This window comes from Oncorhynchus gorbuscha, linkage group LG05 (genome assembly GCF_021184085.1).
Source record: "Oncorhynchus gorbuscha isolate QuinsamMale2020 ecotype Even-year linkage group LG05, OgorEven_v1.0, whole genome shotgun sequence".
NCBI lineage: Eukaryota > Metazoa > Chordata > Actinopteri > Salmoniformes > Salmonidae > Oncorhynchus > Oncorhynchus gorbuscha.
Window position 1 is genome coordinate 16,539,274 of NC_060177.1, and position 27,090 is coordinate 16,566,363.

Genomic DNA, 27,090 nt, shown 5'->3' on the forward strand with positions numbered 1-27,090 from the left:
GAGTTAAACGCCATTCTGTGATTGAGTGAGTGATGGACTCTCAAAGCAGCCATCACAGTGACAGATTGGCAGCAGTCAGGACAGACAGGCAGGAGAGAAAGAATGATTGGCCTCGAATCTTTGATGTTTATCTCTCTTTTATCTGATTGCTGGTTATACATCCTCAAACCCTGTTCGTTGTTGACAGGCATGATGACCCTAAACCATCGTCTCTGTCACATCTGAATAGGATTCAGCTTGCTTCCCTTTGAGTTTAAAGAAGAAAACGTTAATCTGCTCCGCAGTGTTCATCTCTGTCAGGGAACAACTGATGTGCCATTCCTTCTGTGTACACAACCAATAACATTTTCTTTGATTTGATTACATGGTTTCAGGTCATTTAGAAATAATGATTATGTGCTGGAGATCCTAGATGATAGTGCATTGCAAAAGCTTATAGAGAATAACATATAGGCAGTATGACCATTTTCAATGGACAATAGCAAAAAACTGGGTTGTCCAAGGTCATAAAAAAGCACTACCAATGTCTGTACAAAAATGTTATTCAAAACCTATAGAGACTGGATTGTTCCAATGGCTTAAATTTCAAATGATGATAGTATTTTGGCCCTACAGTGGCATATAAACACTGCATAACTCGAGTGCTGATGGGTTGGTCAAACCCAAACCATGTGCAAGACAGATAAACCATTTCAAACCCTCCTTTGTGTCCCCATGTTTGTGTTTTTGTTGTGAATGTATGGAGACCAAACATGTTCATTCCATACAGGCCACAGAGTGGGAAGCGGTTTCCCATGGTTCCGTTAGGATGCTGCATGCTTTCATGTGGAAAATAATCTCTGGGTCCCCTCAGCCCCTCTGTTGTGACAGGGGATAATGAATTTCACAACATCTGCCATTTGTTAGCCCTGTTCGGTGTAACCGATCTCCTTTTAATCCCGAGACGTCCATGGACTTCCAAAGCGTGTGCAGAGCCACAGATGAAATGAAACAGATGGATCCCATGGCCTCTCTGGACTGGGAGTAGGAGTACAGAGTACCGACAGGCAAGCAGGCAGAGGATGGGGCTGGGAATAAGAGCTGGGGCTGGGAGTAGGGGTACAGAGTACAGACGGGCAAGCAGGCAGAGGATGGGGCTGGGAATAAGAGCTGGGGCTGGGAGTAGGGGTACAGAGTACAGACAGGCAAGCAGGCAGAGGATGGGGCTGGGAATAAGGGCTGTGGCTGGGAGTAGGGGTACAGAGTACAGACAGGCAAGCAGGCAGAGGATGGGGCTGGGAATAAGGGCTGTGGCTGGGAGTAGGGGTACAGAGTACAGACAGGCAAGCAGGCAGAGGATGGGGCTGGGAATAAGGGCTGGGGAGTAGGAGTACAGGCTAGGACACACACTATACAGCTTTCTATTGAGTTACAGTACATCCCTTCAAATGCACTGAACGTATAGGACCTCTGTCATATGTCTATAGGTATTCAGTGTAGTGGTAGTGTTTTTCAGCCATAATGTTAGGTTATTCAAGCTCTTTTCCTCAAGAAAAGTGAAGATTTGACATGTCAGTGTTGAATGGTTTGAGCCTTATCTCAGTTTCAAGGGACTGGACAGTGATTCTCTCTCCCCAAGGCTTGTGAGGGATAGAGAGTGACAACACAGATAATAGTCAGGACTATTGATAAAGAAGCTGCGACACTGCTCCTCCTTTAGGCTTCTGTATCAGAACTCACCAGACAGTGACAGTATTAAGCCTGAGCTGAACCAGAGTGATGGGTTTTTAAATCAACTGACATGATTTACCTCACTGCTTAAAACGGTTATCCTTAAGGGCAAAATAAAAAATGTATTTGCTTGCATGGATTGGGCAGTGATAACGCTAAACTGTTTTGCTGTAGAGATAGAATACAACTAGAATCCTCAATGGTCAACTTTGAAATGTAAAAATATGATCACTTCACAAAAATGTAGAGGCGTTGATATCCAGATAAATTATAATTTGTTGAGTATTGTTTTGATAGCCATATATGAGTATACATAGATGATTATACAAATTATACATTCATTAGAGCCTCAGAATCACCTTTCCATCTGAAAGGAAGGTATGGTCGGAATGGCCAATTCTGTTTCTTTTCGCTTCCACCAATTCTGAATATGAGAAACTGGATTCTCGGCCCCCATCCTCTGCCTCTTCATAAAACCTGGAATGTGCTTCAAAGAATGCACACTATCTTCCCTCCATGAATAAAACATCTGTCATTCATCGGCCTGTAAAATATGTGGCGATTTAACAGAGCATAACAGCTCTGAAGGGGATAGAGGAGGCAGAGCAGAAGCCTGTGCAGTGTCCTAATAATAAGCCATGTACAAGAGTTAGGCTCTCTCCCTTTGGACAGTTCACAGTTTATTGGTCTTTGTCCCAGGCCAGGGCAAGTAAAACTCCTATTTGTGATCCATAATGACAATAGGAGATATTACATGAAATAAAAACAATTCGGTGTTTCAAAGCAGGTTCACGTTAGAGTATTATTATCTATCGGCATCCACACAAAGACAGTCCGACAGAGAACTAAATGTCAGGTTGTGCAGCTAAATGGCAAAAGTGCAAAGCGCAACAACAATTTTCTTTTCTTTTATTTCACCTTTATTTAACCAGGTAGGCTAGTTGAGAACAAGTTCTCATTTGCAACTGCGACCTGGCCAAGATAAAGCATAGCAGTGTGAACAGACAACACAGAGTTACACATGGAGTAAACAATTAACAAGTCAATAACACAGTAGAAAAAAGGGGGAGTCTATATACAATGTGTGCAAAAGGCATGAGGTAGGCGAATAATTACAATTTTGCAGATTAGCACTAGAGTGATAAATGATCAGATGGTCATGTACAGGTAGAGATATTGGTGTGCAAAGGAGCAGAAAAGTAAATAAATAAAAACAGTATAAAAACAGTATGGGAATGAGGTAGGTGAAAATGGGTGGGCTATTTACCAATAGACTATGTACAGCTGCAGCGATCGGTTAGCTGCTCAGATAGCTGATGTTTGAAGTTGGTGAGGGAGATAAAAGTCTCCAACTTCAGCGATTTTTGCAGTTCGTTCCAGTCACAGGCAGCAGAGTACTGGAACGAAAGGCGGCCAAATGAGGTGTTGGCTTTAGGGATGATCAGTGAGATACACCTGCTGGAGCGCATGCTACGGATGGGTGTTGCCATCGTGACCAGTGAACTGAGATAAGGCGGAGCTTTACCTAGCATGGACTTGTAGATGACCTGGAGCCAGTGGGTTTGGCGACGAATATGTAGCGAGGGCCAGCCGACTAGAGCATACAAGTCGCAGTGGTGGGTGGTATAAGGTGCTTTAGTGACAAAACGGATGGCACTGTGATAGACTGCATCCAGTTTGCTGAGTAGAGTGTTGGAAGCCATTTTGTAGATGACATCGCCGAAGTTGTGGATCGGTAGGATAGTCAGTTTTACTAGGGTAAGCTTGGCGGCGTGAGTGAAGGAGGCTTTGTTGCGGAATAGAAAGCCGACTCTTGATTTGATTTTCGATTGGAGATGTTTGATATGAGTCTGGAAGGAGAGTTTGCAGTCTAGCCATAATAATAATAATAATAATATATGCCATTTAGCAGACGCTTTTATCCAAAGCGACTTACAGTCATGTGTGCATACATTCTACGTATGGGTGGTCCCGGGGATCGAACCCACTACCCTGGCGTTACAAGCGCCATGCTCTACCAACTGAGCTACAGCCAGACACCTAGGTACTTATAGATGTCCACATATTCAAGGTCGGAACCATCCAGGGTGGTGATGCTAGTCGGGCCTGCGGGTGCAGGCAGCGATTGGTTGAAAAGCATTCATTTGGTTTTACTAGCGTTTAAGAGCAGTTGGAGGTCACGGAAGGAGTGTTGTATGGCATTGAAGCTCGTTTGGAGGTTAGATAGCACAGTGTCCAATGACGGGCCGAAAGTATATAGAATGGTGTCGTCTGCGTAGAGGTGGATCAGGGATCAAATCACAATAATGCATAAGTTAAACAATTGAACACACTCGGGTTCAATACGGTACCCGGGGAAAAACCAGCCTGGCGCGTAACATGAAACATGTAACAATACAGTTCCACACAAAGACATAGGGGAAACTGAGGGAATATATATGTAGTGTGATTAGGGAATGTAAACCAGGTGTGCGGGGAAACGAGACAAAACAAATGGAACAATGACAAGTGGAGTGACGAAGGCTTAGAAGACCGGTGACTTCAACCGCCGAACGCCGTCCAAACAAGGAGAGGAGCAGACTTTGGCGGAAGTCGTGACACTAAAGGCAAACTGGACTGGTGGAAATGTAAAGTAAACAATGGAGTGAATGGTCTGGGGGGGCTCCCTCAGGGAAAGCTAAACGTACAGTAAAAATGTGTCCTGGATCGGTTGGCCTTCTATGCTCGTCAACGTGAAAAGTCGCAGAGGAGGGGAATGGAAAGTGGGACAGGCAACCGCCATGTGGAAGTTAGTGGGTCAAAGTTACTGTCTCTGTACCTAATTTATTTCTATACATTTTCTATGAGTAAATCCACTTATTCACTCCCTATGTGTCCAAAGTGAGGGGGTGGAGGCTCCAATTAGGTGAGAAACAGTGGTCTAGCTGTCTATTCTAGTTAGCTCCAGAGAGGGCATGGAGGGGAAGCCTGTTACTCACACATCAGAGGCTACATTCACCCTCCGTTCCTCTCTGTTTGGGATCCCTCTCGGCTCTGTCTGTTTTAACCAGTCTGCCTGATTGTTCGGGCCAGGGGCATCTGATAACCTTAGGGTGCTTCACCTTTCTATAGCAAGTGTCCATTTATTATAATACAAAATTACTCAGTAGGAGGATGTGATGATGTCAGACAGAGATAGGACAATCACCTCATTATCACCAATACTTCTACGATAATCGAGAATTTCAATAAGCAAATTTCTACGTCTGGCCATGCTTTCCACCGGGCTACCCCTATCCCAGCCAACATCTCAGCACCCCCTGCAGACACTTGCCCAAGCCCCCTCCCTTTCTCCTTCACACAAATCCAGACAGATGTTCTGAAAGAGCTGCAAAATCTGGATCCAAACAAATCAGCTGGGCTAGACAATCTGGATCCTCTCTTTCTAAAATTACCAGCTGAAATTGCTGCAACCCCTATAACTAACCTTTTCAACCTCTCTTTCGTATCGTCTGAGTTCCCCAAAGATTGGAAAGCTGCCGCGGTCATCCCCCTCTGAGGGGTGACACTCTAGACCTAAACTGTTATAGACCTATATCCATCCATCCCTGCATTTCTAAAATCTTCGAAAGCCAAGTTAACAAACAGATCACCGACCATTTTGAATCCCACCGTACCTCCTCCACTATGCAATCTGGTTTCCGAGCTGGTCATGGGTGCCCCTCAGCCACGCTCAAGTTCCTAAATGATATCATAAGCGCCATCGATAGAAGGCAGTACTGTGCAGCAGCCTTCATCGACCTGGCCAAGGCTTTTGACTCTGTCAATCACCACATTCTTATCGGCAGACTCAATAGACTTGGCTTCTCAAATGACTGCCTCGCCTGGTTCGCCAACTACTTCTCAGAGAGTTCAGTGTGTCAAATCGGAGGACCTGTTGTCCGGACCTCTGGCAGTCTCTATGGGGGTGCCACAGGGCTCAATTCTCGGGCCGACTCTTTTCTCTGATTATTATGTCACTCTTGCTAAATCAAATCAAATCCAATTTTATTTGTCACATACACATGGTTAGCAGATGTTAATGCGAGTGTAGCGAAATGCTTGTGCTTCTAGTTCCAACAATGCAGTGATAACCAACAAGTAATCTAACTAACAATTCCAAAACTACTGTCTTATACACAGTGTAAGGGGATAAAGAATATGTACATAAGGATATATGAATGAGTGATGGTACAGGGCAGCATACAGTAGATGGTATCGAGTACAGTATATACATATGAGATGAGTGTGTAGACAAAGTAAACAAAGTGGCATAGTTAAAGTGGCTAGTGATACATGTATTACATAAGGATGCAGTCGATGATATAGAGTACAGTATATACGTATGCATATGAGATGAATAATGTAGGGTAAGTAACATTATATAAGGTAGCATTGTTTAAAGTGGCTAGTGATATATTTACATAATTTCCCATCAATTCCCATTATTAAAGTGGCTGGAGTTGGGTCAGTGTCAATGACAGTGTGTTGGCAGCAGCCACTCAATGTTAGTGGTGGCTGTTTAACAGTCTGATGGCCTTGAGATAGAAGCTGTTTTTCAGTCTCTCGGTCCCAGCTTTGATGCACCTGTACTGACCTCGCCTTCTGGATGATAGCGGGGTGAACAGGCAGTGGCTCGGGTGGTTGATGTCCTTGATGATCTTTATGGCCTTCCTGTAACATCGGGTGGTGTAGGTGTCCTGGAGGGCAGGTAGTTTGCCCCCGGTGATGCGTTGTGCAGACCTCACTACCCTCTGGAGAGCCTTAAGGTTGAGGGCGGAGCAGTTGCCGTACCAGGCGGTGATACAGCCCGCCAGGATGCTCTCGATTGTGCATTTGTAGAAGTTTATGAGTGCTTTTGGTGACAAGCCGAATTTCTTCAGCCTCCTGAGGTTGAAGAGGCGCTGCTGCGCCTTCTTCACGACGCTGTCAGTGTGAGTGGACCAATTCAGTTTGTCTGTGATGTGTATGCCGAGGAACTTAAAACTTGCTACCCTCTCCACTACTGTTCCATCGATGTGGATAGGGGGGTGTTCCCTCTGCTGTTTCCTGAAGTCCACAATCATCTCCTTAGCTGCTGGTGATTCTCTGATCCACCTCTATGCAAACGACACCATTCTGTATACATCTGGCCCTTCTTTGGACACTGTGCTAACAAACCTCCAAACAAGCTTCAATGCCATACAATACTCCTTCCATGGCCTCCAACTGCTTTTAAATGCAAGTAAAACTAAGTGCATGCTCTTAATTTACAAAATAACCTCCAACACTCTACTCAACAAACTGGATGTAGTCTATCACAGTGCCATCCGTTTTGTCACCAAAGCCCCATATACTACCCACCACTGCAACCTCTATGCTCTCGTTGGCTGGTCCTCACTACATATTCTTCGCCAAACCCACTGGCTCCAGGTCATCTATAAGTCTATGCTAGGTAAAGCCCCGCCTTACCTGAGCTCACTGGTCACCATAGCAACACCCACCCGTAGCACGTGCTCCAGCAGGTATATTTCACTGGTCATCCCAAAAAGCAAACACTTCCTTTGGCCACCTTTCATTCCAGTTTTCTGTTGCCAATGACTGGAACAAATTGCAAAAATCACTGAAGGTGGAGTCTTATATCTCCCTCTCTAACTTTAAGCATCAGCTGTCAGACCAGCTTACCGATCACTGTACCTGTACACAGCCAATCTGTAAATGGCACAACCAACTACCTCATCCCCACATTGTTATTTATCCTCTTGCTCTTTTGCACCCCAGTATCTTTACTTGCACATCATCATCTGCACCTCTATCACTCCAGTGTTAATGCTAAATTGTAATTATTTCGCCTCTATGGCCTCTTTATTGCCTTTACCTCCCTACTCTTCTACATTTGCACAAACTGTACATATATATTTCTATTGTGTTATTGACTGTACGTTTGTTTATAAACTTATTATTATTATTATATATTATTATATTATTATTATTATTATATATTATTATATTATTATTATTATATTATTATATTTATGTGTAACTCTGTGTTGTTGTTTTTGTCGCACTGCTTTGCTTTATCTTGGCCAGGTCACAGTTGTAAATGAGAACTTGTTCTCAACTGGCCTACCTGGTTAAATAAAGGTGAAATAAAAAAATACATAAAAAATGTACAAATGTACTATAGGCCTACATTGCTTTTGATACCACTGTCCAGTTTAGAAGTCTTAGGAAAACCTTGAGACCAATACTGTGTTAATCACACCCCCTACAGGTGGCTTAAGTTGATACATTCTTATGTCATTTAATATATATATATATATATATATATATATATATATATATATATATATATATATATATGGCAAGTCTGTTCACAACTAATTCTTATTTACAACACGGACACGTTAGGTCGGTTTGGCTTAACTACAAATAAACATTGCACGTGGTGATAAAATAATGTGATTTTACCTCCAGCCGACATGCGGCGCTGCACCAAACAAGCACGCTGCAATCGATTGCTATTCCTTCCAGGAGAGAAAACAAAGAATAACATTGTTGTTAGCTAGCGTAAAGATTAAAAACATATAAATAATGGGCAAGAAGCATAAAAAGCACAAGTCTGAAAAATATGAAGGTAAGACACATTTAGATCGCCAATGCGCTGGTATTGGTTGAATTCCTTGGGACAATTAAAAGGCTTGCGCTTCATAGCTGTTTTCGCGCGAGCTTTGGTTAGCTAGCGCATAATCACCCATTTGAATTCACTACAAGTTAGCTATTTACATTTTTTAGCCAGGTAGGGAGGTAACGTTAGCTAACGTTGTTGTTTGCAGCATAGCAAGTTAAGTTAGCTAACTAGTTGGATACCTCACAGTTGAGCGAGCTGGCTAGCGAACTGTCAGCAGCAACTTGAGTTGGTTACGATCAAATATTTGGAAATCTACTTAAAGCTAACCCAATGTGTCCCACCTACAGAGTACGGGGAGAGACCACTTAAATTGGTTCTCAAGGTTGCTGGAAATGAGGTGACGACTGGAGGCTCGAGCTTTGAAAACACATTTACAGATTTAGAGAAACACAAGGACAAGAAAAAGAAAATAAGGAAATGATCGATACCATGTCACCAGTTGATGACAAGAAAAAGGTGAGTTTGGGAATCCATATTTTCATTACAGCCCATGTTTACCTTTGTGTACTGTTTTTGAGTGGAATGTGGGTGGTGCTAGCTGACTAAACTCCACCTATGTTTAAGTGTCTGAACTCCACCAACTGATTGGAGCAGAGACCATCCTGTTGGGGAATTCAGCTCTGACAACATGGATTTGCTCAAGAGCCCAATACTTAAACGTTGAAGTGGATTTTGATTTTCAGAATTCAAAAAGGGGTTTATTTGGCCAATAGACTGACTCCTAGGTGATCTATCAAACATTATAATTGTGTCAAACATGTTTATATGGTGCATTTAGATGACGAAGAATAAGAAGGAGGGACAGGACGCTGATACAGACTGGGATGATAGGGGTCCTGCTCGCCTCCCTATCCATTCTGAACTGGCATCCTCCTTGAATAAAGTGGAAGGTAACTTACTTGCCGGTTTCTACAATGGCTGCCACTTTTCCATAATCCTTTCTTGGCCATTAATTTCTATTGATGTATAAAGTCATTTTAACCATTATTTATCTTAATCTCTTCTTTACCCACCTCACTCCCTCGTGTGCTTTTTCTCTCTCTCATTCTCAGAGAAAGAACTGACCCCACTGCAGGAAGCCTTGAGTCAACTCATCAGACAGCTCCAAAGGTGAAGCTTGTTACTAAGAAATTGTCATTGAATTGATTAGCAGTCTGTTTCCTCTGATCTAAACATATCCCGATGCCCCAGAGTAGTGCACCCCTGTGTAGGGTGCCGTCTTTCAGATGGGACTTCAAACGGGTGTCCTTACTCTATGGTCACTAAAGATCCCATGCCAATTATTGTAAGAGTAGGGGCGCAGCGTTCTAATGCACTGCATCTCCGTACTAGAGGCGTCACTACAGACCCTGGTTTGATTCCAGTCTGTATCACAAACCGGCCGTGATTGGGAGTCCCATAGAGTGGCTCACATTTGGCCCAGCGTCGTTAGGGTTTGGCCGTCATTGTAAATAAGAATTGGTTCTTAATGACTTGCCTAGTCAAATAAAAACCTGGTATCCCAGCTAAATTCTCAATCTGGCACTCATATGGCCACCTAATCATCCCTAGCTTCCAATTGGCTCATTCATCCCCCCTCCTCTCCCCTGTAACTATTCCCCAGGTCGTTGCTGTAAATGAGAATGTGTTCTCAGTCAACTTATCTGGTAAAATAGCTGTTGCATTGAGGCCTATCAAAGCAACAACATATTTTCTCTTGTAGGAAAGACCCAAGTGCGTTTTTCTCGTTCCCTGTGACTGACCTTATCGCTCCTGGCTACTCCACGATCATCAAGCGGCCCATGGACTTCGGCGCAATGAAGAAGAAAGTCAATAATGAGTATTATCAGTCACTAGAGGAACTTAAGGTACATCTGTCAGCTGCTCTACCTTCTTGACAAATAACTTTCCAGAAAAGCTTTATTTTGTCGTCTCATTCTAAAGCAGTGGGTTGATTGACAATCAAACCTGAAGTGTTTATTAAATAGAAACCAATGTTAAACATATGCAGAGTCCAGTGACTGACTGCCGTGTGTCTCCATTGATACAGGAGGACTTCAGGATCATGTGTGAGAATGCTATGATCTACAACAAGCCAGAGACCATTTACCACAAAGCTGCCAGGAAGTTGCTCCACTCTGGCATGAAGATTCTCCGCCCGGTAAGGGGAGTGCCTCTACAGAAGTAAACTTGACACATACATATGGGATCTTCGCTTGAGAATGGGTTTTAGTCCTGGATTAGGCTTAATCTGTATATAGGAAACTGTGTGTGCCTGGGTGAAATAATCACTAGTTGCCACATATGAACAGCAGAGGGCACCATATTCATACCTCTGAATGTTTAGATATTAATTTTCACCACAATGTTTTGTGATAATTGGGGCCCCAGAAGACTAATCACAAGACCCTGAGATAGGAACATGACAGATTATGGCATAAATGTTGGTGAAACACTGAGTCAACTCTTGTCTCTCTCGCTGTCCCACAGGAGAGGCTTGAGAGCCTGAGGCAGAGTATTGAGTTCATGGCTGACCTAGAGAACCCAGCTAACCAGTCAAGTAAGACTGGAGAGGTGAGGAACTCAAGCATAGACCAGCGTAAAGACTGTCCCAGCCCCACAGATTCTAGCGAGACTACCCAGTCTGCACCAAACTCTCACAGGTACCGTGATAACTTTACCCTGCACATGAACACTGACCATATGCTTTTAGTTATTAATTGCTTGGAAAGTCATCATGTATGGATATTGATCTCGGACACAATTTACATAGACTAATATATAGCCTTCCAATAGTGGTTACGGTGCTTAGACTGTGAGAAGCTGTTCTTGGCCATTTACCAAATACAGATCCCAACCAAGAAGCAAGCAAGCAGTATTACACACTAATGTTAAGTCATGGATAGTGTCCAAGTGCTGAGGGCTTGTTCTCCCAAGTGTTTGGTGGATCAGTTCTTTCCACAGATGGGCTGGAGGATGAGCGATAATGAAAGGAATGCCTCTGAGCGTGTCAGGTCTTGTGTTCAGTCAGCACTATGCAGCACCTTTCACACCAATCACTCTCTGAAACCTACGAGTTGTTGTCCTTGGAAACCCCACTGAGGTGTAATGGGTAGAAAATTCTGTTTTCTTTAAGTTATTTTCTTAACTGCATTTTTGGTTAAGGGCTTGAAGTAAGCATTTCACTAAGGTCTGATAAAAATGAGTTCTAGGGAGGGGCTGTACAGTCATTGCTTTTGTCCAATCACAATGCAACTTAGGTTTTGGGTTACTTAGCTACGAGGTGAAAAAGGCAATGCTTGTAGAATGTACACTACTCTTACCTGTTGTATTTGGGGCATGTGACAAATACATTTTTACTTGAAATGCTTTTGCAAATAACAGACTACAGCATGAGGACTTATAAGATTTGATGTGAAGTTTGATTGAATGTATACTGGCAGCATATTCATTGGGAACATGTACTGTAGCTACAGCATGAGATGTATTCTCTATTAGATTTAGATGTTATGACTGTTTCAAAATGTATTGTAATCACTAATGGATGCCAGCAAAATAAATTCCTATTTTCTGCTGATCCTTTTCTGGTATTGAACAATGAAACCCTATGAATCAGTTAAGTTCATAGTCTCCTACTCCTCTATACTCTGTGTTCTCCAATACTTCCAGGAAAGACAACGACTCCAAAGACAAAGTGTCCAAGGTCTTCAGTCAGGCAGAGAAGGAGCTTGAGGAGATCCGCAAGCTCATTGACGATTCGGGAGGCAAACTGTCCAACAGAGGGCTGGAGAGTGAGGTGAGAGCTACGGGCTATGGAATTGGCTTAAACTGTTTAGGCCAACCAATCTCTTACCCCATCTACAATAAAGGAAATGTATGGTCTAATTTAGTGAATATTTATGTTCACTAATGTAATAATACAACTATTGTTTTATTTGGTTATGTAGCTGGACTTTGAGAGGAGAAAGTCTGATGGTTCCACCACACTGGCAATCCTGAGCCCAGACAACCTTGTGGCTGGAGGTAGGTCCTGTCATAGTCACGCCCGCAATTAGCTCGTTGCGCTATATCCATTTCTATTTGTGCAACATGGGAAAATAGGAATCCATGATTGATTCCAACTGTCATCAACTCTATCTTTCTGATGAACCTAACAAGTGTAATAAAATCATCAGCTTTTAATTGTAAATGAGCCTCTTTCTCAATCAACTCTTATCTCTACAGATGTGGGCTACTGCCCTGTGAAGCTGGGCATGATGTCCAACCGGCTGCAGAGTGGCATCAACACCCTGCAGGGCTTTAAGGAGGACAAGAGGAACATGGTCACACCAGGTAAGCTGAAGGGGCCTTAGTGACAAGGTTTAATAATCAAAAAGCATTTATTTTATCGACTTCCATCATCTCCCAAGAGTGGCGGAATAACCTCTTCTCATCTGAGTGACTGAACCCAGAGCTTGTATGGAAGCACATGTATAAATCCAAAGTTCAACCAACAAATACCAGTCTCAATGTATCCATTTATAAATCCATTCATGGGCAACTATTTTTCCATAAGATTTGATAAGGTCATGTAGCCATGTCAGATTGTGATTCTATAAAAAACAGTTTTTCATAGTCCTATAAATGTATCTCTGAGAGGCTGAGCTCTCAGCCTGTGGTCCTGTATCTCCATCAGTGTTTACGAGCTGTAATGTAATCCAATCTCTGCTCTCACAGTATCGTACATGAACTATGGTCCGTACACCTCCTACGCGCCCGCCTACGACTCGAGCTTCGCCAACATCGGGAAAGAGGACACTGACCTGATCTACTCCTTCTATGGAGAGGAAGCCAGCCTCCAGGGATCTGAGAGGTATGCATGTTGCTCCTCATCCTCCCCCTACATTACGGTGTAATATTGTGGTCAAGATCTGACATTTACAAGGGCCTACTTTACAGTTAATAATTCCAAACAAACAAAGTTTTGAGCATTCCAGCATGCTCATAACAGTCCAGATGCCCCTGTATTTCATTGGGTTTGTATATGAGAGTAGGCACTTTATGGTTCTGTTGGCGTGGATGAGATTCACTGTGGTGGAGGCTAAAACCACATGGTAAACCTGATACGACCCTACTGCTGTTTCTGAGAGGAGACCAAATGTGACTACCATACACACACACACACTGATGTAATGTGTTTGTCATTGTGTCTGCAGCCTCTCGGAGTTCCTGTCCAAATCGGAGAAGCACATGTACAAACTGGCAGACAACCTCCTGGATGCGTTGACTAATGGGGAGCACTCCAAAACCCTGAGAGAGGTAGAACCATTAAGCATGTATCTGCATGGGAATTATATGGCTATTTTTAAAATTTCTTTGGACAATACTAACTTGATGTGTTCTTGCCCGTCAGACCCATCCAGATGAGCAAGGGCCAACAGAATCCTCTGAGACTGAAGACAAGGACATGGAGGTAAGTCAGTCTCAGATACACTAGGACACTAAACGTGGACAACCTCAGCAGATGAAGGAGAGACACCACACCCTAGGTCAACTACACCCAGCTGAAGTGAACCCCAGCTAACCCGCCCCACCAACAGTGTTGAATAATATTAACAGCTTCTGCACATGATGTAGCTGTTCCAGCTGTGTCAACATGGCAGGCTCGTTAGCTAGCTGCTATGATCCAACACACAGAAAGAACATTTCCCCTTCAAAACACTGCCTCTCTCCAACAGCCCCTGAGACCAGGTCTGTTCACCCACTCTGTCAGGGATGTGTCTGTTTTCTTTCTGCGCCCCCTTCGTTGGGCGGCTGAATGGCTCCTCAGTCACAGCAGTGTAGACGCTGGAGGAAAGAAATGCATCAGGCCTCTCTTAAGCACACAGCAGCTCTATACCTGGCTGTTTGCTGTGCTTGGCCAGTGTCCAGTTTATCCTCATTCCCTGGTTGGGTGTTGCTGCTGCTCTTTATTGGAAAGGGACTGACAGAGGTATTGACTGGAGCTACCAGAAAAGAGCTGGCCTGGCTGATGGGCCTCCTTTCAGCAATGCAATTTCAAAGATTAACTGACTGCAGCGCTGGGTGACTTGGAATCCAAACAAAAATGCTTTTACTAACCTAACCCTTCTGTTTTTCCCTCAGGTGGTTGAACCCGAAGCGAGCAAGCAGACTGTAAACAGGCTAGCCTCCCTGGGCTCTGTGATCGGCTTGGACTTCCAGAATCCACCTGACCTCCTCTCTGAGGGTAAAGATCAGCTCTAACTGACCAAAGGGCAAACCCCAACAGCATGCCAGTTAATTCTCTAAAGCTACTGAGAGCCAAAGAGTTACATTTTAATTCCCCTAGGTTTAAACCCTTCCTCAAGGTAATTGAGGCATTTCTGACTCCTGCAGCCTCTCTGGGCTGTTGTAGGACATGTGCAGTCCCAGTTGAATGAGGTCTATGAAGATAATTCAAGAAATGGAACCCATTGTAGATGACTCTGCAAGCTTCCTTTTGAAATTTAAGTAACGAGTGTGAATGTCTTTGTGCATCAGAGGCCCAACATTTCCAGCAGAAGTTGGATGAGACGACAAAGCTCCTCTGCGAGCTGCGGGAAGCGCAGAGGGAACGCTTGAGTGTCAAGCAGCCCCTTAACATCTGCCTGCTAGCCCCAACCACCAAGGAGCTGCGGCTGGGTAACACTTAATTTTTTTATTTGAAAGGAGAATGGAATTCCACTGTCTATTTTATTGGGTGGGGGCTCTCTGATTCAATTGGGTTGGGTTAAATGCGGAAGACATCTCAGTTGAAGTCATTGTTGTGCAGCTGACTGTCACCTTTCCCCCACAAGTCTTTGTTTGGATTCAAGCTTTGGTTTGAACCCTGTAAAAATAGTGCAGCCAGAAACGGTTATGACTAAACATGAATTTCTCTGTCAAAGCTATTTCCTTTTGACTATGTTAATTACAATGGAAGAAATGCCTGGGCCATCCATTTCTCAGCTATACCGCTACCCGTGATCTTTATTTGGACTCCACCTTTGGCTTGAAGTTGGATTCTAATATAATTTCCCATTTGTCTCTCTGTAGCGGAGAAGGTGACTGGTAACCTGGCCCAACTGACTAGTCAGGTGTCTCCAGGAGATGTGAGCAGTGTGTACGGGATCAGGAGGGCCATGGGCATCGCTATAACCCCAGAGGCAGATGAACAACTCATAGACCTCACCACAAGTAGTCTTACACCACCCGGCATATCATTTAGTTCATGGGTAGTAAACATTCTAACCATATACTGGTTAATTTTGTTAATGTGTTCAGTGAAGTAGTAAGCCTACTTGCAAAACTGACTTTAAAATTGCCCGAGGTGGTAAAGTTGTATTGAATAGTGTTGGTGTGTATAAACAATAAATGTTATGGCTACATATGAATTGAAATGTCAAACTATTTCCTTATGTCTCATCTTGATTCCAGTGGATGCTGAGCTGATGGATACCGTGCCTGAAGTTCAGCAGATTACAGTCATTGCAGTATAATGGAATTTCACAGCAGCCATCCTCCTGATAACATTTGTAGTGTACAAAAAGGTTTTGTTTGCATTTCTTTTAATAAATGTTTTATATTAAGCCATTTGTCATCTACCTTATCCAATCTGTTATTCCTTGTCTTTGTAAATCAAGTTGGGATTCAGCCTTTAGCAAAACTGTACCAAATGCAAACTCACATTGATTCCTCAGACAGCATAACATGAAAGCAACATGGGCACATTCGTTTGGCAGTCAGATGTTGAGTAAGGCCACAGGACAAGTCAGTTTTCTGAGGCACAGAGAAGAATGTATCTTAAAAGGTCCAATGCAGACATTTAAATCTTACCAAATCATTTATGGGTAACAAGTATGTTACTGTTTTCAATGAAACAACATTCAAACGAACTGCTTCTAAGCTAAATTTGCTAGGACTGTCTGATGTGATTGGGGAGAGCTGAAAACAAGCTGTTATTGGCCGAGAGGTTTGGAACGCTTTCTTTGTCTTAGCTAATTTACTGCCTGGTCAAAACTCCATCCCACCAAACAGGCTGAGATTTCAGGTGGTCTTTTAAAAATGGCATTATCATCACACTATTCTAACCTGTATGTTAGTCTAATGTTAACTGCAACAATACAGACAGTTGATTGTTTGACAGCAGGTTTAGGTACACAAAGAACACCAAGTAGAATGTTAGTTTGACCAGCGATTCCCAAAAACGCATATGCTGCCTGTCTACACAAGACACTGCAGGTTAATGTTGGCTAGTCAATGCAATCTATACATTTACAACTATGGCTGAAGTATACTGCACAGCACTGAGTTAGGCTCTCAAGACAATTCTGTTTTGTTTCAGTCAAATGAAACTTTTCATACAGTCACCAGAATGTTTTGTTTTACTCATTGATTGTAGTGCATATAGCACTTATTCTTAATCAGGCATGTGTTCTAAGCTTATTTGATAGAAATTGGTAAACAGTACACCTCATACCATATAAACTGTCCATTACACAGTAATAATTTCCACAGAGCGTTGGAGTGCAAATTTAAACTTCTCTGCTGTTTTGGTTCCGATGCTGCCACGCTGTTAACAGCATGAAGGGAACCTGTGAGCAAAGTCTTGCATCTCACTAATCACAATATCTGCGGTGCAGCCTGTGACAACGTCATTTAGCTTAGTTTACCTTTTTAAGGTCTAGAAAACCATGAGAGTATGTACAGTACACTTTGTCACTCCACGTGCAGCAGAACTCACTCCATTGTTTTGGTCACCATTTGCTTGATAAACAGCTCAGTTTTAAGAGGGACTGAATATGTTTTTTTGTGCATCATGATTCCAGCAAGGTTCTAGGAATATCAGGTGATAGAATCCAGTATGACGACGACCAGTGCTTGACGTAACCTCCATGTCAATTGAATGCACACATTGGAACTGGATCTCCAAAACAAGTCAGCTGCAGTAAAAATGTATTTCCAATCAAGAATCTCCCAAAGTGATTCCTGGAAACATTAACAATCTGAAATATAACCTCTAGGACCACAAGGTCATGTCTTCAAGTCTTGTTCTGGTCCGGTCAGGATGATTGCTGACTGAAGCACTGAGATGAATTATATTTGTGCGCTCCGGTAGGTTTACTCTAAGCATGTTAACTTATGTGCGTTCATGTAATTAGTCTGTGCTGAATGCTAGACTGTGTCCTGTAACCGACCCAGCACACATATAAGCAACCAGGCCACACACACAGTAGTGTGCTCACCGTAGACCTCAGCTCAGGCCCATTCCCTGCTGCTTGCTCATGTCCGTACACACAAAGAAGGTTGTCAGCTCGCCTTTTCCCTTGACGTTGATGAGGCCTCGGCACTCGCAGGAGTAGCCCAGCTTCTGGAGCACGTCCGACGTCTCCTCTGTGACCTGGAGCAGAAACAGACGAAGCAAGGAACAAGACACATTACTATGCTGAATGCATGCAGCCATGTTTTTAGTGTGGTTATAGTTCATCTCTCCAGCCAGACTAGCAAGGACAATACTGTATGCCTGACAAGACTAGGTTGTTGTACTGAACCTGAATCTTGCCCAGCTCTCCAGTGCTCTCCATCCTACTGGCCACGTTGACGGTGTTGCCCCAGATGTCATACTGAGGTTTTCTGGCTCCAATCACCCCAGCAATGACAGGCCCATGGTTAATGCCTGTGAAAAGCAGGCAGACAGTGACACATAACAAGATACCTGCTGGGAATAAACCAGTCAAATACTGTAGGGAAGGGGGGATACCTAGTCAGTTGTACAACTGAATGCCTTCAACTGAAATGGGTCTTCTGCATTTAACCCAACCCCTCAATCAGAGAGGTGCGGGGGGATGCCTTAATCGACATCCACGTCTTGGGCGCCCGGGTAACAGTGGGCTAACTGCCTTGCCCAGGGGCAGATTGACAGATTTCTACCTTGTCAGCTCAGGGATTCGATCCAGCAAACTTTCGTTTACTGGCCCAGCGCTATAACTGATGGCACAGACAACAATTGGAAATAAATATATTCACTAACAGGGTCTTACAAGTACCATCAGCTTGTCTGGCTGAGTCAACCACAGGGAGTCAAAACCATTTTACATTTTTCATTTTAGTCATTTAGCAGAAGCTTTTATCCAGAGCGACTTACAGGAGCAATTGGGGTACCTCAACGGCACATCGACTGATGTTTCCCTTAGTCAGCTAGGGAAGTCGAACCAGCAACCTTTTGGTTTCTGGCCCAACGCTCTTCACCACTATGCTACCTGCCACTGCTGCCAGTTGTTCAGACAGACCCTTTGTTCATGTCGGAATCTCTGCCTTTTCATAAGAAAATGTCTTCCAGGGAGAATTATGTGGACTTCATTTGTTATTGAGATTTTTCTTGGGACAAAGATGTGAAAAAATCCTTTGACGCACCAGTCCTTTGATATTTTAAAATTGTATTTCATGCCAGCTTTTTGTGTTTATGTATTAAAACCCTAATGTGTGCTTTTATCTCTCGAGTATTATAAATGTTTTCCTAAAGCCTGGGGGATCTGCTCAGAATAAGCTGCCTGAGAACTATGTCTCAACAGTACACAGGGAGACCAGCGGTATTATGTAGAGGCAAAGTTAGCTATTGTGGACAGTTGGAAATAATGTCCTCCTACGTGGTTAGATAGACAGGGTATCACAGGGCCAGGAGTGTTTTGTTCTATAACTAGAGCTCGCAATTTCTCCTGACCAGGTCAGGTGCAGGTGTTCAGGAAAAACTCTTAGCACTAGAATAACAACTAATGAAACCCTAATAAAGATGGATAGAACCAGACACATTGCAGACGTAATGGGTAGTTAATGTATATGGTACTAGTTAATGAATATAGTTCATATATGCCCAGGCCAGTGCCCAAGCTTGACTCACCCACACGCAGCCTAAAACTGTTGAAGGAGTGTCTGTTGATGCCATCCAGCTTGCCAATGAGGGCAATGGCAAACTCTACCATGTTCCCTATCTGTGCCTGCTGCCTATCTCGGTCCTGAAACAACACAGTTCATCATGAAGTCCACACACAGGACACTACTACTGGACATACATAACTTTATCTATACTGTGTCGTTAACCAAGTTTTATGGTAAAGTTCTATAGTATAGAAAATCAAAGGGATGCATAGTTGCATGCTGTGTAGCCCCTCCCCTTCCATGTGACCTGGGTCAAATAGTTAGTAGCTACCTGGTTATTCTCCTGTCCTGGGGTGCCACTCAGCCCAGCGGCTGCCATATAAGTGCTTCCGATGGTCTTGATCTTCTCAACTCCACTGAACTTGGGCTTGGACAGCAGCTGTGTGTGGGTAAACAAGTGGATATGTGAGCCAGGGTTAGCCGTTTACTTATTCCTATTACTGGGACACGTGTCATTTTAGTTCATTGATGGTTGCCAGCGGTCCTCTGACCTCATCAAAATCTGCTATGATCTCATTGAGGAGCCTCAGACATTCCAGGCCTTCCTTGTTGATGTCACACTCCGTGTAGAACTCTTTGAAGTCCGGTACCGAGGCGAACATCACACACACACAGTCATATGACTTGTAGTACAGGTCCTGAGGAAGGAGGCAATGCCATGTAGTAACACTAAGCAGAAGAACATAGACATACACTTCACAACAGAGATACAGGGAGGTTTCAGGTTCACACAGGAAATATTAGGAGACATTAGAGCACAGAGCCACATCTTTAAGAAACATCCCATTCAGAATGCTGAGAGAGACAGACACCACAACAGTTCCTTCAGTGCCAGACGTTCCTAACTGTTTTCACTGTGTTGACGTCTGGCAAGGAAATGGCCAGTGATTAGGCTGTACAAGAGGAGCCAATGTTAAACAGGGCCTCTAAAACCCATTCTCTGGTAGAGAGGGAGGCCATTGAAGTCCCATGCTTCTACTCCTAGATGTCAAATCTTAGGAAAACTTCAAAGCATATTAACTCGTTTTTTCCCCCTCATGCTTTTTGTTGTGTTGCTTATTTGATTTGACACTGTGCCATCCATTGGGATTACTATTGTCAGGTATATGCAGTGTTCAAGCTAAGCTGATGAACACTCATCTTTAACAGCGGAAGCAGCTTCAGTACAGGACTTCTCAGGCGGTAACCTACATGTCAAACACAAATAGCTGTTCTGTTGTGTTTGTGCTTCCAGAAAAACATGTCAAGAGTAAATAGTTCAACCAGATTTATACAAAGGCTGAATTATTTCTCCGTCACTGACTTTAAGACCTTAGTCAAAATGTGTCAGAGTGACCATGGTGATTTAGAGGTAACACATAACCCTGTGACTGGGCTGTGGAGAGTCGGAGTGAGGGAGACATCATAGAGGAGGGGATGTCCATGGCCTTCAGTGGTAGAGGTAAAAGTAGGCCAAGTCCTGAATTGCTGCAAGTTTGTCATATCTTATGAAGTAAGACAAAAAGATATTACAAAGTATTGTCCAGCTTGTTTAGAATAAACATTGTACATTTCTTTAACTAAAATGACACCGTTTTGATTAAGTGACTCTGCTTATCAGTGGTTTGTCTAGTGTGCTTATGTCTGTATCATGTGGACTATTTGAGAGTGGCTGAGGGTAGGGGCAGCAGGAGTTGAAGACGTTGATGTGGACTATTTGAGAGTGGCTGTGAGTAGGGGCAGTAGGAGTTGAGGATGTTGCTGTAAGAATGCAGTGGCTCTGTCTCTACCATGCTGACACAAAGATGACATCACAAATCACAATTCCGATGAAGGGGCTGATTCATGGAGCTGTGGGTTGGTAGGTGGGGTGAGACAGGCACTGATATACGGTACAATGATCCATAGAAGTGGGACTGTCCTTACCCTGGGGGTTCCATCCCTTAACCACACTACTGGAAATCATAATAAACCATTTATGGGTAAATCCAAACAATTCCACAACTAAGTGTTTCCCACTAAGCTTTAGTGGGTGCAGGCCAGTGGAGATGGGACCCCAGTGTAGATAGGAGGAGGAGCGAAGGATGAGTTGGACTCAGTCGACTACCAGTCATCCGTCCTGGACTCCTACCTTGTACTTCTCAGTAAGTAAAGTGTTTGTGAGGAATCCCACCTCGTTCTTTTTATTCTCCCCAACAAACAGCGCAGCCACATGGGCCGGCAGCACGTTCTCCAGGAGCAGGCGGTTCAGGTTCTCCCTGGTCTCGATCTCATCCTGCTCCGTACGGTTCTTGTTCTTCAGAAGGAAGTCCTGGCGGAAGCATGACTCATTCTACAGGACAGAAGTGATGTGGTCATTTAGTAATAAAAGGAAAGGGGTAGGTGAAGAGAGGACCAACAAAGAAGAGAAAGGAACATGTCCTGACCTGTTGTGAGATGATGAGCATGGTGACCAGGAACAAGGTGATATATATGCAGCTCATCACCTCAGGGTGTTTGACCAGCCCCAACGCTCTCAGGATGGTCCCAGAGTCCTCAGTTCTGGAACACAGAGCTCAGGGGTTAGAGGTAATCTAAAGTCAAGCTCAGTATAAACCAGGCTGGATACAATACCAGGTGTTTTATGCACAGTACAGAACAGGGTTGGGGTGAATTCAGTAGTCAATTCAGTAAGTGGATTGAAATTCAATTAATGAATTATAACAACCTTCATAGATTTTTTTTTTGCAATTTTCAGAAATGACTTAATTATATATATACACATGATTTATTTCTTCCTGAAAATCTTCCTGAATTGAAAACTGAATCTATCCCAGGCCTGGTACACAACACATGCTATAGTACCTGTTTTCATTGAGTTGGTTGTAAAGCATTTGTCCATAGCAGCTGAAGAGACCAGCCTTGGCGCTGAGGATGATGATGTAGTAGGCTGTGGAGGCCAGGGTGAGGAAGACCACTTTAAGCTCAAAGCTCACCCTCAGGAACACTCCACAAGCTATGAGAGCCAGGATACAGCTGAACACAGAGTACTGAGAGAAAAAAGCGAGAGACGGATAGAGAAAGAGAGGAAGGAGACAATGAAAACCATCAATGGAAAGTTCCAGTTGTTCATTTCAATGTTTATTATTTGTCATTTATTATTTTTACGTGAAATGGCTGAGTATATATTTGCAAACGACAATAAAAACACTGAAATTGAAAGCATAATTTCAGAACCGTGTGTTGCAAGCGTGCCGTGCTCTATCAACTGAGCTACAGAAGACCTGTTAGTGAGGGATATTGTAGGCATCACTCACTGGCAGGTAGTACAGGGTGTCCGGATGTTGCTCACTGGAGTTGTCAGATGGAATCAGATCAGGGTTACCATTGATATCACACGGTGACTTCGTCTGGATGAAGCACTAGAGGGAACCAGATTTGACTGATAGTTAACCGCTAAGTGGGTCTGACTCCGAAAACAAAAAGGCTGTGAAGCATGTGTTATTGGCATTTCTGTTGATGACTTGATGTTCTTCTTACAATAGGAAGCTAATGCTCTTGTTGCTATTACAAGTTGATGTAATTGCATGTACACGTGATGGCATTCTGTTCTATGTTTAATCAGTGAGATAGTGAGTTGTTGCGTTAACTTACCAGGTTGAAGACTGCTAGGATGATGATGACCGCAGTGGTGATAGTAACCAGAGGGAGGCGCACACATGGCCTCTTGACCACTGCCTCGGACACAGCAGGCAGCCACTGGCAGGACGACAACTTCTCCGGAAACAAGCGCTGAGGGGTGGGAGGAGCGAGGCATCCAGCCATGGGAGAGGAGGAGTGGATAGGAGGGGGAGAGGGGAAGGGATGAGTGTGTATATGGGGGGTGAAATGCATGGGAGAGGAGGAGTGGATAGGAGGGGGAGAGGGGAAGAGATGAGTGTGTATATGGGGGTGAAATGCATGGGAGAGGAGGAGGGAAAGGAGGGGGAGAGGGGAAGGGATGAGTGTGTATAGGGGGGTGAAATGCATGGGATAGGAGGAGGGATAGGAGGGGGAGGGAAGAGATGAGTGTGTATATGGGGGTGAAATGCATGGGAGAGGAGGAGTGGATAGGAGGGGAGAGGGGAAGAGATGAGTGTGTATATGGGGGTGAAATGCATGGGAGAGGAGGAGTGGAAAGGAGGGGGAGAGGGGAAGGGATGAGTGTGTATATGGGGGTGAAATGCATGGGATAGGAGGAGTGGATAGGAGGGGGAGAGGGGAAGGGATGAGTGTGTATATGGGGGTGAAATGCATGGGAGAGGAGGAGTGGATAGGAGGGGGAGAGGGGAAGAGATGAGTGTGTATATGGGGGGGCATGGGAGAGGAGGAAGGAGGGGATGAGTGTGTATATGGGGGTGAAATGCATGGGAGAGGAGGAGTGGATAGGAGGGGAGAGGGGAAGGGATGAGTGTGTATATGGGGGTGAAATGCATGGGAGAGGAGGAGTGGATAGGAGGGGGAGAGGGGAAGGATGAGTGTGTATATGGGGGGTGAAATGCATGGGAGAGGAGGAGTGGATAGGAGGGGAGATGGGGAAGGGATGAGTGTGTATATGTGGGGGTGAAATGCATGGGAGAGGAGGAGTGGATAGGAGGGGAGATGGGGACAGGTGAGTGTGTATAAGTGGGGGTGAAATGCATGGGAGAGGAGGAGTGGATAGGAGGGGGAGATGGGGACAGGTGAGTGTGTATAAGTGGGGGTGAAATGCATGGGAGAGGAGGAGTGGATAGGAGGGGGAGATGGGGACAGGTGAGTGTGTATAAGTGGGGGTGAAATGCATGGGAGAGGAGGAGTGGATAGGAGGGGGAGATGGGGACAGGTGAGTGTGTATAAGTGGGGGGTGGGGGATAAGCGAGTATTAAGATACGCGAGCATGTGACATTGATGACATCTTCCATGTTGAGACAATGTGTGACTTACTAACACAGCAGCACTGAATGTTCAGTCTATTTTCAGAAAGACAGGATAATACACTGAGTGTACAAAACATTAGGAACACCTGCTCTTTCCATGAAATAGACTGACCAAGTGAAAGCTATGATCCCTTATTGATGTCTCCTGTTAAATCCACTTTAAATTAGTGTAAATGAAGGGGAGGAGACCTGGTTAAAGAAGGATTTTTAAGCCTTGAGACAATTGAGACATGGATTGTGTATGTGTCATTCCGAGGGTGAATGGGCAAGACAAAATATTTAAGTTCCTTTGAATGGGGTATGGTAGAAGGAAGGTGTTCCTAATGTTTTGTACACTCGGTGTATCTCTGACTAGTAAATGTAATAACTACACTGCCCGTCTGTCTGCACCATGGCATTGAGATGGTATGCACCAGCTGTTCATGGCCAATAACAGCAATGTACAGCTTCCCGGGGATAGATTGGGAAAAAAACAGGGATAGATGGAATAGCTTATAAAACCTAGGCAGAAAGCATGTTTCCACTGTCACAGTAAGAAATACACACAGTACACACACACACACATGTACCCCACCCCCACACACAGTCAACTAAGCCTTGCCCTGTCCAGAAATATGGCTTGTTGTGACCTAAGCCTAAAACTCCCACTGACCTGCAGGTGACCTGCGAAACAGATGCCCAAGGTCAACAGGAGGACACAGGCCAGCACTCCAAATGACATTCCCAACATTTTGGAACTGAGGGATGAAGAAGGGAAAGATCCAACACTGAATACCAAAAGTTCAAATATTGGTTGTCATGCCATTATTATTCCATGGTTTAAGAGGAAAGCTATTATTACTACCGTACCTGACAATAGCGGTTGAGAAATGTGTTTCTTATAGCCACAAGGGAAAACCACTCACTCTTTTGTCACAAACATCTGAACCACAAAGATGCAGAAGAAGATGAAGGTGGCACAGCCGATGTAGTGCTTGAACATGGGCAGATCAATGGCTCGGTACTGGGGAGGACAGAAGAAGTCATGTTTGAACCTCTCACAAATACTAAGAACACAGTTTCTACAGTATGTACAGTGCATTCGGAAAGTATTCAGACACCTTGACTTTTCCACATTTTGTTACGTTACAGATTTATTCTAAAATTGATTAGAAAATATATTTCTTTATCAATCTACACACTATACCCCATAATGACAAAGCAAAAACAGGTTTTTAGAAATGTTTGTAATTTTATTAAAAATAAAATAAAACACAAGTATTCAGACCTTTTACTTGGTACTTTGTTGAAGCACCTTTGGCAGCAATTACAGCCTCGAGCCTTCTTGGGTATGACGCTACAAGCTTGGCACAACTGTATTTGGGGAGTTCCTTCCATTCCTCTTTGCAGATCCTCTCAAGCTCTGTTAGGTTGGATGGGGAGCGTCTCTGCACAGCTATTTTCAGGTCTCTCCAGAGATGTTCGATCGGATTCAAGTCCGTGCTCTGGCTGGGCCACTCAAGGACATTCAGAGACTTGTCCCGAAGCCACTCCTATATTGTCTTGGCTGTGTGCTTAGGGTCGTTGTTCTGTTGGAAGGAGAACCTTCGCCCCAGTCTGAGGTCCTGAGCACTCTAGAGCAGGTTCAGCAAGGATCTCTCTGTACTTTGCTCCGTTCATCTTTCCCTCAACCCGGACTAGTCTCCCAGTCCCTGCCACTGAAAAACATCCCTACAGCATGATGCTGCCACCACCATTCTTGGATGGTGCCAAGTTTCCTCCAGATGTGACGGGCTGTCATGTGTCATCCAAGTGGGCTGTCATGTGTCATCCAAGTGGGCTGTCATGTGCCTTTTATTGACGAGTCTGGCCACTCTACCCTAAAGGCCTGATTGGTGGAGTGCTGCAGATATGGTTGTCCTTCTGGAAGGAAGGACATTCTCCCATCTCCACAGAGGAACTCTAGAGCTCCGTCAGAGGGACCACTGGGTTCTTGGTCACCTTTTATTTAACCAGGCAAGTCAGTTAAGAACAAATTCTTATTTTCAATGACGGCCTAGGAACAGTGGGTTAACTGCCTGTTCAGGGGCAGAACGACAGATTTGTACCTTGTCAGCTCGGGGGTTTGAACTTGCAACCTTCCGGTTACTAGTCCAACGCTCTAACCACTAGGCTACCCTGCCGCCCCGATTGGTCAGTTTGGCCAGGCGGCCAGCTCTAGGAAGAGTTACAAAATTCTTCCATTTAAGAATGATGGAGGCCACTGTGTTCTTGGGAACCTTCAATGTTGCAGAATGTTTTTGGTACCCTTCCCCAGATCTGTGCCTCGACACAATCCTGTCTCGGAGCTCTACGGACAATTCCTTCAACTCATAGCTTGGTTTTTGCTCTGACATGCACTGTCAACTGTGGGATCAATTAAATCTACCACAGGTGGATTACAATCATTTGTAGAAACATCTCAAAGATGATCAATGGAAACAGAATGCATGTGAGCTCAATTTTAGGTCTCATAGAAAAGGGTCTGAATACTTACGTAAAAATGTTGTAGTAAATGTGCTAGAATTTCTAAAAACTTGTTTTCGCTTTGTCATTATGTAATATTGTGTGTAGATTGATGAGGGGAAAAATGTATACATTTTAGAATAAGGCTGTAACAAAATGTGGAAAAAGGGTAAGGGGTCTGAATACTTTCAGAAAGCACTAAGAACACGTCTGTGTAGGCTAATCAGAGATATAAATAGATTCTGATATAACATTTAACATGTTGTAAGGGTTAGGAATTAAAATTTCAAGTGCAAATGTTTTTCTTTATACTGTATCTTACATAAAGGCTCTTGACATTGCCATTGTACAGATGTATCTGTTGTATATTAGGACAGTAAGGCT

General features: G+C 44.0%; 2 protein-coding genes across 8 annotated transcripts in view; one reads left to right on the forward strand and one right to left on the reverse strand.

Annotated features, from left to right (window-relative positions):
- The first annotated feature begins 8,286 nt into the window (after window positions 1-8,286).
- LOC124035567 (bromodomain-containing protein 7-like) lies at window positions 8,287-15,969 on the forward strand. The gene is given in 18 exon segments (XM_046349058.1): window positions 8,287-8,344; window positions 8,686-8,805; window positions 8,808-8,854; window positions 9,177-9,288; window positions 9,451-9,508; window positions 10,101-10,245; window positions 10,428-10,538; window positions 10,868-11,040; window positions 12,047-12,173; window positions 12,325-12,400; window positions 12,602-12,709; window positions 13,094-13,229; window positions 13,573-13,675; window positions 13,770-13,829; window positions 14,501-14,603; window positions 14,897-15,037; window positions 15,431-15,571; window positions 15,812-15,969. Coding segments are annotated over 18 exon segments (1,866 nt in total). The 5' UTR covers window positions 8,287-8,301; the 3' UTR covers window positions 15,874-15,969.
- Window positions 15,970-16,740: 771 nt separating this feature from the next.
- The window catches only part of LOC124035566 (adenylate cyclase type 2-like), a 68,126-nt gene continuing 57,776 nt past the window's right edge, over window positions 16,741-27,090 (reverse strand). For 6 of the 7 annotated variants that reach the window (XM_046349052.1, XM_046349056.1, XM_046349051.1 and 3 more), the window contains 12 exons: window positions 25,128-25,225; window positions 24,875-24,959; window positions 22,922-23,059; window positions 22,585-22,689; window positions 22,133-22,317; window positions 21,715-21,829; window positions 21,462-21,620; window positions 19,801-19,947; window positions 19,581-19,688; window positions 19,272-19,386; window positions 17,926-18,050; window positions 16,741-17,774 (listed from right to left, as the gene is read on the reverse strand). In XM_046349052.1, the coding sequence (XP_046205008.1) occupies window positions 17,628-17,774; window positions 17,926-18,050; window positions 19,272-19,386; window positions 19,581-19,688; window positions 19,801-19,947; window positions 21,462-21,620; window positions 21,715-21,829; window positions 22,133-22,317; window positions 22,585-22,689; window positions 22,922-23,059; window positions 24,875-24,959; window positions 25,128-25,225 (1,527 nt within the window). In that variant the 3' untranslated portion in view covers window positions 16,741-17,627. Of the gene's footprint in view, window positions 17,775-17,925; window positions 18,051-19,271; window positions 19,387-19,580; window positions 19,689-19,800; window positions 21,621-21,714; window positions 21,830-22,132; window positions 22,318-22,584; window positions 22,690-22,921; window positions 23,060-24,874; window positions 24,960-25,127; window positions 25,226-27,090 lie in introns of those variants that run through there. The other variant, XM_046349057.1, reaches the window with a different exon arrangement.